Consider the following 20148-nt stretch of genomic DNA (forward strand, 5'->3'; position numbering starts at 1 on the left):
GGGCAGGGTGCGACTGGAATGGGAACTGGGGAAGGCTGGAATGGGAACTGGGGAAGTCTCGTGGGAGGCACTGCTCTGTCAGCACAGGCCCCGTCACGGCCGGGGCACGATCTTTGGGGCACAAACCCTTCAGTGCATGCACGTTGGCACACAACTCGTGATTTTTTCCCTCCTCGGGTGGATTCAAGGCTGTACGAGGCTCCTGTCACCACAGAAGTGGAGACAGCCCCACTCCCCCCTTTGGGTACTTGACGATCCTGTCACGACACAAACAAGGGCAACCCCACACGCGGCTCCAGTCACGACAGGCCGCTGCGCTGAGACACCCATCACCTCATCCCTCCTGACGGGGCTGCACCCCCGCGCCCCCACAACCACCAGACCCACGTCGAGACCGCACCATGAGGCGGCTGCCACCGGGAGCCGGACCAGCTCGCCCCCCACCCGCGGGCCTCATCCCCCGGCAGGGCGGAAGCTCTCCCGCCGCCGCATGAGGCCTGCAGCGCCCGCCTCCTCCTCCTCCTCCTCCTCCCCCGGGCGGAGGGCGGCCGCCCCGCGTTGCGCAGGACCGCGCCAGGCACCGCCACCGCCACCGCCACCGCCATCGCCTCAGCGGCCCCCGGGCGGGGCCGCTCCATCCCCCGCCCCGCTCCGTTCTTCCCGCCAATGAGCGGCGTCCACATGCCGCGGCGGCGAGTGGGGCCCCGGGCGGCCCAGCTCCCGTAAGTTACATTAGAGCAGCCGCCGCCGCCGGTGCGCGACCGGAGCCACGGAACCTCGCGGGGGGGAGGGAAGGAGGGGGTTGAACGAGCCCGCAGCCCTGACGGCGGCCTTGGGAGTGTGTGTGAGGGGGGCGTAGCGACCCTCACCCGGCTGGGAGGGAGGCAGCGGGGCGGCTGCGCCTTTTTTTTTTTTTTTTTTTTTTTTTTTTGTGTGTGTGTCCCCCTCCCCTCCCCTCTCCTTCCCCGCCTCTCGGAGCCGTTATCGCCGGCCGCGGGGGCGGCTCGGAGCTCGGCGAGGCGAAAGGCGAGGCGGCGAGGCCAACCGGCCGCGCTCTGCCCCGCGCCCCTCAGGCCGCAGCGGCTCTCCTCAGCCAGGCTTCGGGGGTGCCCGAAGCCCCGCTCGGCTCCCTCAGAGGGCGTGTGGGGTGGGAGGGGGGGCGGGGGCTTTTTTTTTTTTTTCCATCGGGTTTTTCCCCCCCCTCTCCTTTTTTAATTTTTTTTTTTTTTTTTAACGTCCCCTCCTGCCTCCTTCGGGAAGAGAGAGGCGGTGAGGTGGGCTCGGGGGCTCTCCTGTGGTGCGGGAGGGGGTCTATGGTGATAGCACGGGGGCGGTGGGGGACAGAGCCAGGCGCTGAGGGGGCTGAGGAGGGGGCTCGCCGCTGCGCCCGCCGCTGACGAGGAGGAGGAGGAAGAAGAAGAACCAGAAGCCAGGCACCATTTGCTGCTCCTTGCCCCAGCCATGGAGAACGCGCACACAAAGACTGTGGAGGAAGTTTTGGCTTATTTCGGGGTCAACGAAAGCACCGGGCTCAGCCTGGAGCAAGTCAAGAAGCTGAAGGAGAAATGGGGCTCCAACGGTAGGTGAACCGGCCCCCTCAGCCGCGGGGATGCTGTCGCTGGCATTCGTCTTCTTTTCTCCCTCCGCTCCCTTTTTTTTTTTTTTTCCTCCACTCTTTTCTCTTCCGCTCATCGTTCTCGGGGCCCGGTTTCAAGGCCTGACGTGTATGTATTTGCAAAGCCGGCATCTCTTACAGGACCCGGAATAGGAGCGAGGGAGAGAAGATGGCTGACTTGAACTCCACCTCGTGGGTTTCTTTCATACCCCGAGCTCGCAGGGCTGCTTTGGGAAGGAGGATGTCACCTCCGTTTCCTTTCACCTTAACGGTGGGAAATCTTCTTCCATTCTGAAATGAAACACCGTGGGTTTTTTTTGTCCGTCTTGACCTTCATTTTTCTATGCTTTCCGATACCTTTCTGTCCCTCATTTTACATTCTTCTCCGGAGTCGGGACACAAAATTCGTCAGATAGGGCGATTTAAAAAAAATCTTAACTATTTGTCCTTACTAGTCCCTTTTGAACTATGATGGCATTGTGTAAAAATGAAAAGCTGTGAGAAAATTATATGTATTTCTTTTTATTAGCTTTAACTCCCCTTTTATGCCTCTCGTAATGCTAAATGTAGTTGTGGGGAAATAAAGAGAGAGCAGAAATGAGAAAATCCTGAAATGGAGAAAAGCACTTGAAATATTTTGAACCAAGTTCCTTCTTTGATTTTTTTAAGTGGTTGTGGAGGAAAATCCTTGTCAGAAAGCATTTGGAAAGCATTTTAAGCCTTTGACCCTTTGTATGCAGCAACAGCAGAAGTCACACAGCTGGCTGGAGTGATGACTTGGCTGAATTTACAACCCTTAGCAGCTCCCAGCTAACCTGTATGTGTCTTAAAATGCAAGACTAGCAGGCCTATTCAGTTCTTACAATGAAAAGAGCTGCTTTAATGGCTCTTAAGGTATGGCTCTCAAACCCAACTGAGTCGTGTGTAGGATGCAGAAGCAGTATCTGGTGGATGCCTTATAATTCTCTAATGTTTCTTCAATGATTTCTTCTCTTTGACATGCTTCCTGAAAAAATCTGACTGACAGAATTACCAGCTGAGGAAGGTAAGCATTTTTTCTTGAAATTTTCTAGTTTTTGTCAATAGTTCATCCTTTTTTATATTCATGACTAAATGTCATCTTTACCCATTGCAGGAAAAACCTTACTCGAGCTTGTGATTGAACAATTTGAAGACTTACTAGTTAGAATTTTGTTGCTGGCAGCTTGCATATCTTTCGTAAGTATGAATTGTTCTTATTTCATTGGCTTGTATATTGCAGACTCAGAAATGACGTATGTTCCAACATATAGGAGCTGTACACCCTTCTCTTTCTTCAAGAGGTAGAAGTATAAGATGCTTAGTAAATCTCTCTCTCTTAAATTGGTTGCCTTGTGAATGGATTTTTTTTCTATGCTAAAGAAGAAAGTTTTGGGGAATCTTTCACTGCATGAGTCAGAAGTACGTAACTATGCTAGGCAGGTATTTTAAAAGTACTTCTTATTCAACCCCGCTTGCTTATTTGAAGTGGGATTTCCCAATGCTTTTGTTGGCTTTGAAAACTAACCTTGAGTAAGTGTTTAACTGGTCATCCTTCTTGCCTTTGAGTTAATTGTTATCAAGCTCAATGTATAATCACCGCAAGACATTTTTGGATGCAGTGCAGACTGTAAATAGAATTTACATGGCGAATATTCCAGTTGCCTTCCCTTCCTGATAATAGCAAGGTGACAGTTGTTGCTTTTGACAGTGACAAGAATGATGACGGCTGTGATGGCACCATTGTTGACCAAATTTGGTAACTGACCTTTGGATAGTCTAGTCATAAAATGAACATCTTGCTTTGCGTACAGGATTAAAAGAACAAGAATGAAATTTAATTTTTTTTAGAAAAGCACGTTTAGTTGGTCATCTTATGCAATATGTAAAATGTATGCGTTTACAGAAAAAATGGAAATCTGAACAAAGTTTTAAGTCTAGAAGGAAGATGAGAGCTATGCATCTTAGGGAGCTGGATGACAGGAAAAAAAGTGCAGAATATGAAATTGTTTCAGTAGAAGTAAAAGTTTATAGTAGACTTTGCCCTCCAGTTGTAATTAACTACTTGGAAAAAAAAAAAAGCTGCAGCTGTTAGGGGTGTGGAAATTGTGACTCTAGCTAAGGGCAAGGTAATTAGATGGGCAGAGGAGAAACTGTTCTGTAATGGGGGAGGATATGGAGTTGGGGGAAGGGTTGACCTGTTGTGGCTGCTGCCGCATGCTGTGGTGCTGATCCTTGACCAAGGGAAGTTTTATCTATCCCCACACCGACACCTCCTTTCAAAATGTGCTGGGTTTTGGTATGTATATACCGTTACCAGCTGAGCAGTGGTTGGTGGCATTGATCTTGGCTGTGGACACAGAGGTGCTTTACTCACTCTTCTGTTTCCTGGGGAGGAAATTGGGCTGCCCATAGCAATTTGAATAAACAGGTCATTCAGAAGTCTTTTTTCCTCTTCTCTTTCTCATTTTCTTTCCCCAGAGGATGGAAAGGGGATGAAATAAATGACAGTACAGAATATTGTTAGCCTTTACTTCCAACATATATTTTGTTTTTATTGTAACCAAGTGACAAAAACAACTTCACCAAACTTAAAAGATTTAATTGCCGAATGAGTATTCAGTACATCACTAGACTGACAGCAGTCATATAATATGCACTTCCAAGCATGCTTTGCAAACTTTATTAGTAACTGGATTCAATTTCTCTTTTTCAGTATGCTTAATTTTCCTGCCTAATTAAGGGGAGACTGTAGTCGAAAGGAGCGTAGGGTAGATCTGGGTTCTCTGCTTTTGTGCAACTGGCATGGTGTATGACCTTGGGCTACTGCTCTGCCTTTTCTCTGTCTCCTATTTAAGAGTTATGGCTACCTGCTGTAGGATTATTTTGGGAATAGCAGGGATTTTCCTTTGAATGAAATGTAAAGGAAAAAACTTAATACATTTTATTTCTGCACTTTAAAAGCACTCCTCCTTTGTGTTAGTTTCTGGCTTTTCCCCTGTTCAGAATGTGATCATGCATTGTCTGATTTTATTTTGTTTTGACACTTCTTCTTGATGAAAGCATATTAGAGGCTTTGGTAGTAGCTGCAAGGAACTGTTGAATGTGTTCATAGATTGTATTGCTGTAAAATTGGGTGGAATTAACATCAACTAAATTCTAGTGCTCCTGAAAACATTTGAAGAGTGTGCGTAGCTGTGTTAAGCATGTGGACAGTAGTTTTTCCATGAGAGAACTTGAAAATAACTACATTAAATACTGGTGTCGTATGTGAAGTTGAGACTAATAAATTATGCTAAGTCATTCTTATGGTAGAAAAACTTAATACTGAAAGTTAACTTAAATGCGTGTATTATGCTCTTTTGCAAGCCTTAAGAATTCAGTCTTGCCATTTGTTCTGTTGGAAAGCATGCAAAACTTCCTGTACCTTAGAGATCTTGAAATGGATAATTAAAATGGAGTCAACTAAATTTGTGTTGCTTTAGGATATTGAGTAATACCACTGAGAACTGCTCTTTCATCTAATAAGACTTTGCCTTTCTTGGGGGCAGTGTCAGACCCCTCAGACTTACGCATGGGACGGATGTGCACATTCACACTTCAGTTCAGTGACTACTTCTTACTATATTTTATTGTTTGATAGACACTACAGTACTCAGGTAGGGTGTTGGATAGTGTACCAGCAGAAGTAAGACTGGATAATGGCTCTGGGTTGAAATAACGTCCAGCTGAAGACTTACAGACCTGGTGTACTTATAGACCTGGTGTACATCCAAAAGGGAGTTTCTGTGGAGATGCTTAAATGAATTGTTTACTTTGCATGACAATAGGGGAAAATGGCTTAACGAGCTTGGGTTTAAGAATGAATGACCCCCAGATCTTGCTAAGTCTTTGAATTACTAGTGAGAGGGCCAACAATTGAAATTAGGCATGAGTATAGGATTGACTTTATTTTTAAGCTTTGAGTGTGTCACTAAAACTTGCTAGAACTTGAGCTGTTGAGTGTACTGAAGATCAGATGGAGAATGTACTTCACCGTGCTAGTGGCAGCCAGTTGTCATTGCGTGCTTGCAGGAAAGGCATGGGTGCTGTTAGGGCAGTGAAAGTAGTGTTCTTCTTCACTGTCAGTTTAAAGAAACAGTTGAACTTGAAGGTTCAGGTCTAAGAGATGGAACCTCAAGGTATGTTAGGGTACTAGTTTGTGTCATGGAAGCTTCTCTGGTAATTGTGTTGTGATCTTAAATCGTATTAGATTTTTACTATTATGATTGATGGCACAGAAAAAAGTCTTTAACATTGAGATCTGCATTCAGCTACATTTTTGTGTAGCAACATCACCTATTACATACCATAATATTCTGTATTCAGAGTGCCTTTTGTGTCCTCTACTCCCACAAGCCCTGTCAGGTATGTGTCAGTAAAATAAATCAGACTAACAGCTGATTCCTTGTCACCCTAGCTGATCGCGGGGGTCATATGCTGCCTGTTGCCTTGGCTGTAGATACCGTGTGCTACATTCCAAGTCGGAACTGCTGTTACAGATGTGCCAAGTTAGTAACAGCTTCAATTCTTACACTGTTGTTTCTCCAATATTTTTACTGGCCTTAAGTATGGCTTTTGAAGAGAAACAATGTTATTTCTGATTTGAAGTAAATGGATCTACATGCGCACTCGGATCTTGTCTCAGTGTTTTGTCGGACACGGTGAAGCTTTTACAGAGGTAACTAGTGAAATGCATCTCAGTGGTTCAGGGGCTTTGGTAGCTTGATTTTCTAGGTGTAAATAAGAGGATGTTCAATTTACCATGAAATCCAGCTTTTAATCCTTGCTATGTCGATAACACGCACTAAAATCTACAGTATTTACGTTAAAAATAAGCTTGCTTTGCTGTATAAATCACTTCAACAAGTTGTAAAATGTTACTTGTGCCCCAGATTGGGAATAATGCTTTGAAGAATGTGGTGTATGCTTAACTGTACAGTCCTATCTTTGCATCACATTTCTGCTGAGTTCTCTTCTACACGATGAAGTATGTGCTTGTAAAAGCTTGTATTTTAAAGTTAAAACTTCAGCATCCTGAGAGCACTCCTCTTTGGTTCAATTACTTCTGTAATGCTTGAACTAACTTAAAAGTGAATGTTCTGGGTCTCTTTCTGCTGGTGAATGTGTGTGTTTAGATGAAAACAATATATTGTGATTTAGGCTGGAGATGTTGGTTATATCCTGGAAATTAGCATGAGTATAGCCTCATCTGTGTTAAAAGGTGAACAAAGCCGCTGGTGAAGGGAGTTAGATGTGCCAGTAAAATGTTGCAGGCTTTGCCCTGGGATCACCCCAGAGCTACCTGGTAAGGTCAGGAGCTGTATGTGACATGAGATAAGGGTTGCTGAAGTACATTACACTGGCATGCTTTTAGCCAAACGCAGATTACTCAATAGGACCCGAGACACCAAATGATAGGTGGGGTGACAAAGGAGTAGGAAGCAATTGTGATTCCATTTTAATCTGTATAAATTAAACTATAAGTATTATGTATATTTATTGTTCCTGGTTTCGCTACAGTAATCACAGGAATGTTCTTGATTTAGAAGTATGGAGTAGCAAAACTATTGGATATTTATGATTTGCTAACCCAATAAAATTATTGATTTCTTACCAATAATTCTGGCCAAGATTTATTCTTTTTCTTGGATAGCAATTAAAAATAAAATCTGTTAGCAAATTGGGGATTATTTCCTGGTCTTCAGGATAACTGTCAAGTAACTAGAACAAGTATCAAGACTGCTAAAAAAAAAAAAAGCTTATCTGCTTAAAATTAAGCAAATTTGTATTGAGAAGAAAAATCGTTAAAAAGATTTTTGAGAAGTGGTAGTTAGTATTCTGTCCAAAACATACTGAATCCTAACTTAGAGTGTCCTGTGAGAAGAGGGCTCTCTTAAAGGCTTGCTGTAGTTCTACATGACTAGCTTTAATTAGTCTAAAACCTTTTTCGTCAGGATGAGGTCTTAATCTGCCTGCTTGCTTCAAAGTTTCCATTGTCAAAATGAAAAACAAACAAAAAAAAGCCTTGTTAGGTTGCTGACAACAAACTGTTTGCTTTTCCTCTGGTAGTAGGTACAGCCTGCTGGACAACAGAATTTTATCTTGAAACTTTCATTCTTCATTTTATTCTTTCTGTTACTTAATGACAAATGGACATGTGAGGCAGTTTGCCACCATAACTTAACCTCGCAATCCACAGATATTAATTTGTAGAAATGCAAAAGGCTGTAAGGACACTTCTGTTCTTGCAGCTGTATTGATCAGTAGTCTGCCTCATTGCTGGCTGACTTCTGCATTGTACTTCTGACCCCCTTTCTTTAAATAACCACAAAAACTAAGTGCTGTTTGCCTGTTGCATGTTTTTGGACTTAGTATCCTGCAGGTCCACCCCATTATGCTTTGGATAAAGTAAGCTTCTGTAAGCCATGACTCTAGCAACACTAAATCAGATGTGCTGAATGAAAGTTGTCCTCAAAGCTGCTTGTGTTGGCTGTTGGTATGGGACTGGTAGGTCTTGCTAGTGATTTCCCTTATGCTGTCAGGCTCTTGTTTCCCCTGAGCAATTATTTTATCTTTTTCTTGCTTTTTAAAACATAAATGATAGTTTTTCTTACTGACCTGAACAGTCCATTGGGGATCAATGATGTTGTAATTAAGCTTCTCTATGTGTGAGTTTAAGTGGTTAAAATATGGTGGGGCCCTTCTGAGTAGTAGCCAAAGATCTTTCATGGAAAACCGCTTTAGGGTTTTAAAGTGTGCAAATGGAAGCTTTTTTGACATAGACTCAATGCCTTGGGCAAGAATTATAGTCTCTACTAGGCTTTGATTTACAATCTGTTATCAAAAATGCATAATGAAATGGTCCTAAACTTACATGTATTACTTGCTCTACCTTTTGAGCTTGCTGTGTTTGTTAACTTTAGGCTACTACCAAATAATAACCCCTGTTTGTTAGTGCAGCATGTTTTGTCGGTCACAAATGTCCTCAGTGGAGTGCTAATGTAGCAGTAGTTTGCTATAGCAAAACCAAGGACTTGCATTCAGGTGTTCTGTTATTTACATGCCTATGTTTGCACTCTAGAACTACACGGTGTAGGTTCTGTTACACAGTTCATGGTTGTGTGGAAACTTTGCGGGTGAGATGTGTGCTGCTTGCCTCCAGGATTAACTGTTTTTCATTTCAATCTAGTTACAGATCGATAACTTTGCCAAACAAGCAACAGTGAAGATCTAAAGCAACTTGGTAGATTTGTACTGTTAGGATTTCTGAGTTCATCTGCTCTTTTTGAAATAATGGTATATCGAAAGAAAGATCTCAAAGTTAATTTTGGCTCTCCTTGATGCGCGTGGATCATGCTGTTCCTGTAGCTACTTTCCTTCCCTCTTGAAGTTGCAGGCTTTCTCGATGTTGCTTTACAACCCACATGGTCTTCAATCTGCAAAGATTATGGTTTAGTATTATGTAAAGCAGATGTTTTACTTCAGTTAACCTTGCAGTTGTCTGCTCTGTTAAGAATGCTACAAAATGATTGAATTTCCTTGCTTTTTTGGAAGCAGCATTGGCTTTGTGGAATCCCAATAAAGAAAGGGAAAGAAGAAACGGATACTAAGCAGCTTTTCTGATGGTGTGTGGCTTTGTATATGCCAAGGAAACTGGGACGTGCTGTTAGCCATTTCTATAACTCTGCTAGAGGCAACAGTGCTGGTGAAGAATAAAAGCTGCCCATGATGTAAGGAGTAATGTGTTGAGTGAAAACTACCGTGTAGGCTGCGCTTCAGCAGGTCAAATGGCAGAAGCTGTTACTGGGAATTGAAGATGTGTGGTGTGGGAGGAGGGAAGAGGCATTGAGATGTGAAGAGCATAAGAATTCCTAAGTAAATCTCTCTCCAGAGGGATTACACAGACCCTCCAAATTATGCATTGCCAGTTGGAGTGGTTCAGTCTTACTAATCATAACCTGGGTCTTACAAGTTTATTCTTTTGTAATAAAATTTGTTGTTGCATTGGGTTTGCTTGACAGTCTGCTTTCTGCTTGAGGCTTTCATGCTGCTGCTCCTTCTTCCTTTTAACGTCCTGGAGTGTTTCACAATTGAGCAATAGCTCTGAGCAGCATGTCAGTGGAATTATGGTGCTTGCTTTAGTAACGGTTTGCTCACTGCAGTCAGTGATTCAGACTGCTGCTGTTGCCTGACTACCAGTCCTAATTATCTCAACACGTTGTTCCTATTTACTGTCACTTTCCAGGCTTCCTGTTGCTCAATATGTTGACGAAAAAGCTCTTCCTCTCTGGTCACGTTAGCTTGACTTTTCTTCGGTAGCTACAGAACTCTGCAGAGGCCCTGATGCTTACCCATTCTCCTGAAGCCAAATGAATGGTAGAAGCCTAAACCTAGAATATGATTTGAAAGCAAATGGATTAAAATCTTCTTGGAGTCCTTTATGCAAGTTTTCCTGTTGATTTACTTAAAAAAAAAAAAAAAAAAAAGTTTAATTTTTATCAGATCCTTGGCTCTGAATTCGACTTCAGATGTAATTGTGCAGTTCACTTAAATGCTTCAATAGGACATCAGTTGTATTTTAATTAGTAGATATTTATTTTCGTATGTACTCAGTGAAAATTTGTAAAGCTATTTTCATTTGTGTAAGTTACTGATAAAGAACAATTCAGTTAAAATTCAGAATCTAGCTATGCATAAACCTTAATCATGCGAAGCTTTAGTACTCTAAGTAGTCAAGCTAATCAGTCTGCATCTTGTTTTAGACAGTAATGAAAAATTTTTGCAACTTTTCAGTGCTGGAGCCGTTGTCATGACTTCTGCTTTCGTTTTTGAAGCAAGAGTAGCAGTATGGTTCCCAAAAAAATAGCTTTCTCCTTTAAAAGAAGAGCAGGTTTCAGAATGAACTTCGTACTACTTCAGTAAAGATTCTTTTTCTCCTTTTCCATTGCATATTGCCAACTCCTTCAGGAGCTACAGCTTGGAAGATTTGAGGGTTCTTCAAAATTGCTGAAGTCTGAGGAGTTGAACCTCAAGCTGAAATTCACTGTGTCTTAGGTTTGCAAGGTGTCAATGTAAATCACTTAATTTAAATCAGTGTTTCTCTCTTACAGGTCCTGGCCTGGTTTGAAGAAGGTGAAGAAACAATCACAGCATTTGTAGAGCCTTTTGTAATCTTACTTATATTAGTAGCCAACGCGATTGTGGGAGTGTGGCAGGTATGCAGATACTTTTACAATACCAAATCACAAATGTTTTGGAGTTTCTTGGTTTAAGAGGAACTGCGCTCTGTAGTGTCAGGTGCTTCATACAATGCAAGCAATATGTATGGCTAGATTTAGATTCTTAAGAGTCTACGTATCATATAAATTCCAGACGAAGTATTGACTAAAGGTGAAATGAAAGCTTCAGAAGTATTGCCAACAAGGCAAAGTGCCTGTCAGTTTGTTTAGCCATACACTGATCAACACATCAACTCAACTGTCCAGAATGAAGTCCTGAATTCAGGAAATAAACATTGCAAAGCTAAGAAGCAGTCATTTGTATAGGCTTACAAAATGTGGCTTTGTTCCAGCTGAGGAACAAAGGATGGGACATCTTGTAATTTTGTTTCTTGTCTGTTTCCTTTTGAGAATAAATACTAGTTTTAGTGCATTTGTTGAGGGAATTAACACAGTATTCTTCCTCTTCAATTACTACAGTTCTTAGTTATAAAATAGTATTGGCAATAACACATACTGACACTTCTTAAAATAGTCAGAATGATACGAACAATTTTGACTTGCCAAATTTGATCACTTCTGATAGAACATTTTATTAGATTTTTTTCTGCAGATAAAAAGTATTACGGGGTTTTAGGGTAACTGAAGTCCCTTGCAGGTTTTTTTTAAAGGGGTAGTGCAAATGTAACATAAGTACTTGCTATCCTAGCAAGTTAGGCTTCAGGCTTTTTTAGAAAAGAACAAGCAAAGCAAAACACAACAAACAACACAACAAACCAAACAAATAATGCTCTCCAAAATAACAATGAAAACTAAGGGAGAGACCTCTTAGCATGCTAAAACACGTAGGAGTCGAGCCTAAACACTGTTAACCACCAGAAGTGTCTTTCCGTGGCATTGCTATGTGTTTCTACTCTTTGCTTTTGTTCAAACACAAGTAGCAGAAGATTGATTTTTCTAGCGGAATCTTGCTTGCTGCACAACAGCTAGAGCTGGTAATGGGTGCAGAGGTTATGTAGAGTGAAGAACGAAAGCAGTGCACGCTTTAGTGTCACTTGTATAAAGCAGTTGTGGAAGAACTAATTTTTAATAACTTGAAACTGTGTGTTACAATTCTGCACATAATCTGAAGCCTGAAATCTAAGGTAAAGCTATCCGTATAGTTTGGGAATTTGCTTGTGTAGTCAGATAAACTCTTGTAGGGAATAACCAATTTTTTCAGATGTGCTAAGTGTGCAGAGAGTATCTGTACATCTACATGCAGCGAACTTAATTGTGAAACAGAATTGCTGCACAGATTAAATGACTCATTCCCTTGTTTTAACGGGCATGGAAAAAAGTCACAGTACGTAGTCCCCACCCATAACTGTATCTGTTTCTACAGGTACTGTGAGCAACTGAGTCATTGCCTTAGCTCTGCCCTTTTCAACCTTTCTTTCCATGTGCACATTTCCCAAAGCGCCATCTGCTAGTACTTAAGTGGTTGACAGGACAGTGTACCTACCCTTCAAATCAAGCAAACTGGGAGCAAAAAGATATGGTCAAAGATGCTGAGATGTTAACTCTTAGTTAATGCACAGAAAAGTAATGTCAGCATTATGTTGTTGAGGAGCAGAATCAATTTTCCTGGTGGAATATGAGGCTAGTATTACTAACAGCTTTTGGGACCTGCACTGGTACCTCTTCACGGCCTGGCACAGAGCTGTACCATGTAAACAGAAGTCCTTCAAGGTAGCTTTGGTGAGCTGCTTTGTTGTATGGAAACACCTCATACCTCAACCTTGGACTTTTTGAGGATTAAGTGTCTGTTTTGATACGTGCTGGGTCAAGTTTTTATCGTCTAGAAAGGCCGGTATGTATTTGAAGTGAAGACTTTCTAAAATCAAGGTGTACTAGCTGTACCCTTAGCATTTTCAGGACTGTATGATGTTTGTACTTGCAAATTGAGTGAGAAAATGAGAAATAAGTTATTCCTCCATGAGACAGAGCATCAGTAATGATAGACTGCTGGTTTCTTACGTTGCCCTATCTCTTGGTAGCATCACTGCATTGACAGCAATCTCTGGTAGTGTTAAGCTGAGGAAACTGCAATTGAGATAGGAAAGTTACTGTGCTAGTGTTTGTGGAAATAAAAACTTGTGTGTGGGGATTCTTCTAAGTTTGTAAGCTGTTAGAGAATCTGGGGAGGCTTCTTGTCAGTGTGCCTAAATTTCACTGTAGTGTGACTTAATTTGCTGAAATGAAACTGATGATAATGCTGTTGGGGAAACTTTGAGCATCTTAACTTGACTCTTGACTTCTATTAGTAGATCAAACTCAGTATTGCTAGCCCACTCCAGTTTGAAGGTAAGCTGGTACAGCTGAGACAAGGCTAGGATTACAACTCGTGGATATACAGATGCTTTTTGACGTGAAAAAAAAATCACTGCTACATAGAACAGTTTGTGCAGCCTCCCTGTAACAAGACATAAAGGATTTTCTTGATAGGAAATTCTGCTGAGTTTGAATAAACAGCATCTAGCTTCTAAATGTCAGCTAATATCTGAATTTCATTGTAATGATTTCCAGTCAGCAACCTCATAAGGGGATGGGTCACACAATTTTCGTTGTGAATAAATGTGGCTGAACTGAGTCAGTAGTATTTGTGTGATGCTGCATTTGAAAAGTTGGGTCTGACATACTTACCTTTCCTTACCTTGAAGGCTCTTTAAACTGCATGGTTTTTTTTTTCTGTATTTTAGGAAAGAAATGCTGAAAATGCTATTGAAGCTCTTAAAGAATATGAACCAGAAATGGGTAAAGTATATCGACAAGACCGAAAGAGTGTTCAAAGGATTAAAGCAAGGGACATCGTCCCGGGTGATATTGTAGAAGTGGCAGGTAAGGCTCATTTATGTGGTACATACATGTATTAGTTTGTATTGTAAAACTGTTGTGGGGGCCTTGTCTTAATGATTTGAGGCCCTGGGGGGAGTTCTTAGAGAAATCTTAAGTATATGCTTCACATAAAGAACAACCTTGCTCCTGTTCATCTGTAATTACTTTAAATGTGCATTTGCACTGAGGGGATTGTTTTTCAAATTGCCACTTAGTTTAATTAGCAGGTCTAAAAGCAAAGCATCTTAATTGGAGTACAGGTTTTAAAACACTTGTCACTACTCTAAAACTGCATTTTCGACAGTCTGGGTTCAGACTATCACGTAACTTGTCTGTTTTCTATCACAAATTTTTTTCCTTGCTCTTAAATGTGATGACTGAAATTTTGGAATGCAGAGATTTTTTTGTTTAGTCACACTCTGTCCTTTAGATAAAGAAAGCTGTAATTTAATTTGAATTTTTTTTTCCAACTCTTATGCTTGCAGCGGCAGTCCTTTTTCAATTTCTTGTTACAAATGTCTTCCTCTGTCCTCAGCTAATATGTGCCTGGCATGTGACATCATTGGTTTCTCATCTTTGATAATGCCTTAGCACGTCTTTCTTTTATGTATTGCTGTACAGGAGGCTGCAAATAGAATAATTATTAAATAAGTAGAGCATCCTGTTCTCTACTGTGAGCATTTGAACCCCATGCCTTCATTGCTTCTTTTTAAAATAGATAAATAAAGTCCTAGATCAAAAGATTTGATTCTTGCATCAATTTTTTCAATAGACTTGTCCTAAAAGATGTATCTTTGTCTGGAAAGAGTACAAAAATGGACGTATGAACTGAATATGTAAAACCCTTTCACTTTGGTGATAATGCCACAGCAATATCTCTTTCACTAAATTGGAGTGGTCAGTGACTTTGTTTCTGATTTCTTCCCGGATAAAAGTGGGTGGTTCTTGTTAAATGTCAGGAGTAATTGCATACTCATATTTCGTAGGTCATTATCAACTGTTAGCTGAGTGATTGCTCCTTTGGGAGCAATTTAGGGTGTACATCAAACTATTTCTTTTCCCCTAGCCTTCCTTTGCTTTTAGAAGTGGTAGCTGTCGAAGGTGGAGATAAATATATACCCTTAAAATTGATTATCCTGCTGTTTTAATTAGTAGGCAGAGAGAGTATGCACTCAAAATGAAGTTGGTGTTGGCTGGCTTCCCAGCTTTCATTCCTTGAGAAACTTTTAACGTTTGCTAAGCCCTGTCCAGAGTCTCAGTCCTGTGCACAGGATGATTCAGCTACGGCAGCTCTGGCTGAGGTGACTGCGAGTGAGTGAGAATCGCATCAAGGCTGAAGCTAGTTTGCTCTTAGTGTCTGTGGGTGAAGAACAAGTACAAATACAAAGTGCTGATAGCTGAAATAAAGGGTGAATTATGATACCTTGTCACTTACTCTGCTGTTTTACCTCGCCATTACCGTATTCTACAGTCAATTTAAATCCATGAGTTCTGCAGTGAGATGTTGTTTAAGCAGCTGAAGTTTTCTTTCTCCCAATTTTAAGTGCTTGCAATAGACTGGTGGTTCTGGAAGCAGTTTATCATGGGAGTATAGTGATTTTTGTGGGGTACTTAAATGAGTATTGGTAGAACAGCAAACTGACTGTATTTTATACAGGTTTGGGGTATCCAGCTAAGGAAAAATGCTAGATTTTGTTGCTCTGACAGGTGTCTAGAGCACAGAAATTTCCCAACTGATTCTTTGTTATTTCAGAAGCGGCAGAGAAATCCCATTTTCATCTTGCAGAAAAAGACAAAGCTCAGGTTGTATGTAAAACAGCTGGGGGATGTGCAGGCTTTACTTACATTGCTGTGCGTTGTCAGTATCAATAAAATCAATTGCTTGTGACTTTTAGACATCTCTTTGGAAAATCTTTGTCTGAAGGAGAAAAACGAATTGGAAATAAATTGCTGACTAGAATGTGTATATTGCTAGGCCGTCTTTATCAAGCATGGTACCCTATTTTTCACAGGGGAACTATTGCATTATTTTAAAATCTGATTGTAGATCAGTGTCTGATAGTTTGCGTGTGGAACGGATTTAAAAAAAACACACTAGTATGCTTAGTAGAAAAACAAAATTGCCCAACTTTTGTGATTGTCCTTTAACATAAATAGTCTAGCCTGTTGACTGACTGTAGAAGTACATACTAATTAAAACACTTGCTTAATCTGGTGGGTCAAATAGTCCTGAGCATGTTTTAAGCACTCATTTCTCTTACATTGGTAAGTAGTCAGTTGCATCTTCAATGAAAGTGACTATATGTGTTATATTAAGTATGTCATGTGGTTGTTTTATACAGAAAGTAAGTGCTTCAGTGTAATATGAACACTGATACTGAAACAGTATAAATTCTAACTTGTAGTCAGACAATGATGAAATTTTAATCATATCAAACTCAGAAAAGCTCCCAAGCAAGTTGAGAAGAGCAATACACTATGTACCAGCTTTAGTGTCAAGACCTGGAGGTGAGGGAGAGTGTGTGCATGCCTGTCTCTCAAGCGCAAGAGTATTGTGATGGCCTTTGACATGGTGTTTGCAAAAAGATGACCATGTAGGGAAGTGACGGAGCACTTCATACTAGGATACATATCTGGGTATGGAATTCTAGGCAAAGTGCCAATGACATTTGTGTGTCCAGGCGAATATCTCTCAACCAAGTGGTGTAAATAACCAGGTGATAGGTTTCTCCCCTGTGTTGATACCTAATTTTAAAGAACTTTCTAAAGGTCCTCTATTACAGAACAGTTAATGCTATAACAGCTATCTTAATTTGATGTGGTTACATTGGGGTCTGATGCAGAGAGAACTTGCTGTAGGAATTGGTGGATTGGTATTGCAATTCATGCAGAAGTATACATTTTTATATTTGCTTCTTTCCACCGCAGGAGTTCTCTGAGAATAAGTAGCATTGAACCATTTCCAAAATTATTTGGTCTATCTTGTAGTTTTGAAGCCATTAAAGGTAACCTGTGCAGTTAAACATAACCAAAAGACAATACAATAATGGCTAATACCATTACTCTTTATTTTGGCTCCTTAGGCTATTCCATGGAGCTTGACTGTGTTCATTACATAGACTACTATGCCTCTTGGCCTTCTAAAATAAAGCTATGTGAAGATACTTCCTTTAATTGCTCTGTCAGCTGGGGAGATGGATGCTGGGGTATTGAAGTAATAGGGGGAAACTGCAGGTCTGCATTGTCACTGTGCAGTAAATGTGGAGTACCTCGAAATAGATTAGGCCATCTATCTCTTGAGGGGCACTGTCTTATGCTTATCTTGGGAATCAGTGTGCACGCAGGCACTGTGGAGTGCTTGATGAGCAATTACTGGTTATTATGGCTGGCAGCTAACATTCGACATAAATGCCACGCTATAATTTTGCAGGTGTACCAGCAGACAGTTGATGGTTTGAATGCCTGGAGACTATGCAGACATGAATTGCTTAACTGTATATGTTCAGAAACTTTTCTTCCATGTCTGCATCAGCAGAGCCAGTGGAAAAGATACTGTATAATCATCAGGAAATCTGTGGGATGGAGTTGGAGTTTAGGGGTTTGGGATATATGCCTTAAATTGGCTTGCAGAGCTCTAGGGGGCATAGTTCTCAGAACTGTAGTGTTTGAGGGTTACTAAGCTACACTGTTTGTTTCTTCGAATTGATGAACTGAAAAAAAAAGTCCAGATGCTGTCCTCAAATGGCTTCTCTGTGTGCCTGTCTTAAATGGATTACCACTCTGCTCTAAAACCTTAAGTTTATTGGAGGATGCACTCTAAATTGGTAACTAGCGGCTGCCTTAATAGATTAAAGATGCCCTTTGATGTTTTGAGTGTTTGTCTTGGTTAAAGTAATATTTTAAAGAGAAACTTAAAACAGCAGGGCTTTAGTTCTTAAAGTTTTATATGAAGCCCAGTCTGACAAGCTGGGATAAACTGGTTGCAAATTGCTTAATTATAAAAGAAGCACAGTAATGAATTTTGTTCACTTTTTTGCATTATTCTGTCTAAAGTGTTCTGGCTTAGATGGTGTATCTAATTAGATTTCTGTGATTTAATAAATGGATGTTCACTAGTTGTAATTTGTAAGTGACCAAGCTGGAGTCACAGTAGTCCCTTTTTCCCTGAAATGCTGAATAGTGGTTTCTGTCATCTACTGTTACATCTGTAAGTACTCAACAGCTTAAAAATACACAGACTTCCCAGAAATTGATGCTTATTTAATTGGTGGATATGCTTGAATACTCACTTTTAAGTTTATACCTGGCATAAAGTATGCAAGTGCTGCTTTCCAAGGCTTTTAATTCCAACTGCAGAATATTTCAAGATACTTTCTAAAGCATAAATACTTTATAATTAAGGGAAGATGAATATTGGCATTAAAGTTGGGAAGGAATATTCTTGAACTGAATTACGTCAGACTCCAATGTGGTTATGAAGGAGCTACAGGTTATCCGTGTAGTATGAAGAGCAGACATCGATTTTTGCAGAATTTATTCTAAAGCAACTTGGTCTCTGCATTTGTGTTACTTTTTTAATGACTAGAATTGATCTTCAGTGCTAAAGATACAGGCTTATTTTCTGTGGAGAGGTAGTTGGAAGGAGTGAGGGTGGCATACCAAACAGCTACAACACAATGGAGTGAGAGTTCAGTCCAAAGTGTTGACCTTCTGGTGGCTGTCCTAAAAGCATACTGCTGAAAGCAGCTCTTGATATGGGGGGAAGAGTCAACTGTAGGTATTTCTTCTTGCCTAGTGCAAGTTGTTGGGTTTGCTTTGTAAAAATGAAGCACCAGCTGTTTTGCTTTTTCCATGAAGTACTGCTTTTGCACCAGAAAAAAAACACACATGGAAATAAAAACAGAGGTTAATAAATACATGTATGCATAGTACATAAATCTGTGGGCTGCGGTGAACATTTTGGCTGTCGGACTCTTCTAACACATCAGAGGCAGTTCTGAGATAAGAGTGCAGTCCAAACTTCACTCGGTACTCCACTGACATCATTACCACGGTGGTGGTTATGCATGAGGTTCAAGTCAGGGCACAGCCTAAACCCGTGTCACTCACTGCACGCATTTGTAAGTTTAACAGACTACTCTCTTGTTTTTTCCTGTTTCTTACAGCAGTTTCCTCTGGAGTTGCTGAACTGTTAGTGAAAAACAGTGATCGTAATTCTATTTTAATTGTTGGTATTCGTAGTATATCTGGTGTTTTATATTCTGAATAGAACCAATACTGCAGTGGGATTTTAATACAAGTAGTACTGAACAAAATACTTGATCATCAAGATAAAGTTCTGCTAATACCGTAATCGCCCTCACAAAGCAAGCCTTTCCTTTTTTAAGACTAAGAAAAACTTGCCCTTTGGTGCTGTGCTGCACTTCCAGAATGCTTACTGGTTGTTCTTGGATTGCCCAAATGCAGTCAGATTTGGAAATGGGACTTCAGCTTTGGTGGGGAAATGTCACCTGCTGCTCTACCTGATCTGGCAAAAGTGGAAGCTTAATGTAACAGTTTCTTCTTTCTGCTATTAGATATTTTAATAGGCTGATCACAAGAGTTTCCATCTAGAAGGTGGTGTTATAAATAAATCCACTGATTAAAAGCTGAAGCTAGACCAAGTCAGATTAGAAAAAAGTGCAGACTTACAGGCTGGGTATCACGTTGGCACAACTTACTAAATGTTCTGGTGCCCTCTTCAGAGAGACTGACATTCAAATATGATTTTCCAAAATGGAAGCATTAAAATAGGAATGATTTGTCTTATGTATTGCTCAATACACTATATACTTTTTCTAAATAAAAACCTTAGTTCTGGCTTTGAAATATTTTGCTCCCAGAAAGCTGAGTTTTTTCCTGTTTTTTCCTGTCTCCTTGGTTGTCATTGATGAGAATGCAACATGAATAACTTATGTATGATGTTTTTCTTCTACCTCTAACAGTTCTTAGGTTTGGATATTTAGACCTCTGCATGCGCTGTGCAGTAAGCTCCAAGGATAACTTCTGTCTGTCCAGAATGGAGAACAGCATGTGGTAGAGAGGGCTGTTTTGTGAATGCTCTCTAATCTGTAGCATGTGTCATCAATGTGAAAAATTGACTCAGAATATGTTGTTTTGCTGTCTTGGCAGTAAAACCAAATGCTGTTTTACTAGTATGGTTAAAACTGAAGGGACCACTATTTTAGTCTACATCTTCTTGAAAAGAAATCCATCTTAACTGTCTTTGGGTGTAAATTCAGGTTTACAGTGTATTTCACAGTCCTCATTTTGATAACTTGACACTTCTGACCTTGTATGAAAGAGTAGGTGGACTTCTTGTTTTGAAGAGCTTCTGAT

General features: G+C 40.7%; 1 protein-coding gene across 3 annotated transcripts in view; it reads left to right on the forward strand.

Annotated features, from left to right (window-relative positions):
- The first annotated feature begins 725 nt into the window (after positions 1-725).
- Positions 726-20148, forward strand: part of ATP2A2 (ATPase sarcoplasmic/endoplasmic reticulum Ca2+ transporting 2) — a 45231-nt gene continuing 25808 nt past the window's right edge. For 2 of the 3 annotated variants that reach the window (XR_002400541.4, XM_005016313.6), the window contains exons 1-5: positions 726-1579; positions 2643-2660; positions 2751-2833; positions 10786-10890; positions 13635-13773. Coding sequence is in view for 2 of the 3 variants with exons in the window: in XM_005016313.6 (XP_005016370.1) it covers positions 1462-1579; positions 2643-2660; positions 2751-2833; positions 10786-10890; positions 13635-13773 (463 nt within the window). In the remaining variant the exon portion in view is untranslated. The remainder of the gene's footprint in view (positions 1580-2642; positions 2661-2750; positions 2834-10785; positions 10891-13634; positions 13774-20148) is intronic. The other variant, XM_021270084.4, reaches the window with a different exon arrangement.

Source organism: Anas platyrhynchos, chromosome 16 (genome assembly GCF_047663525.1).
Source record: "Anas platyrhynchos isolate ZD024472 breed Pekin duck chromosome 16, IASCAAS_PekinDuck_T2T, whole genome shotgun sequence".
NCBI classification, from domain to species: Eukaryota; Metazoa; Chordata; class Aves; order Anseriformes; family Anatidae; genus Anas; species Anas platyrhynchos.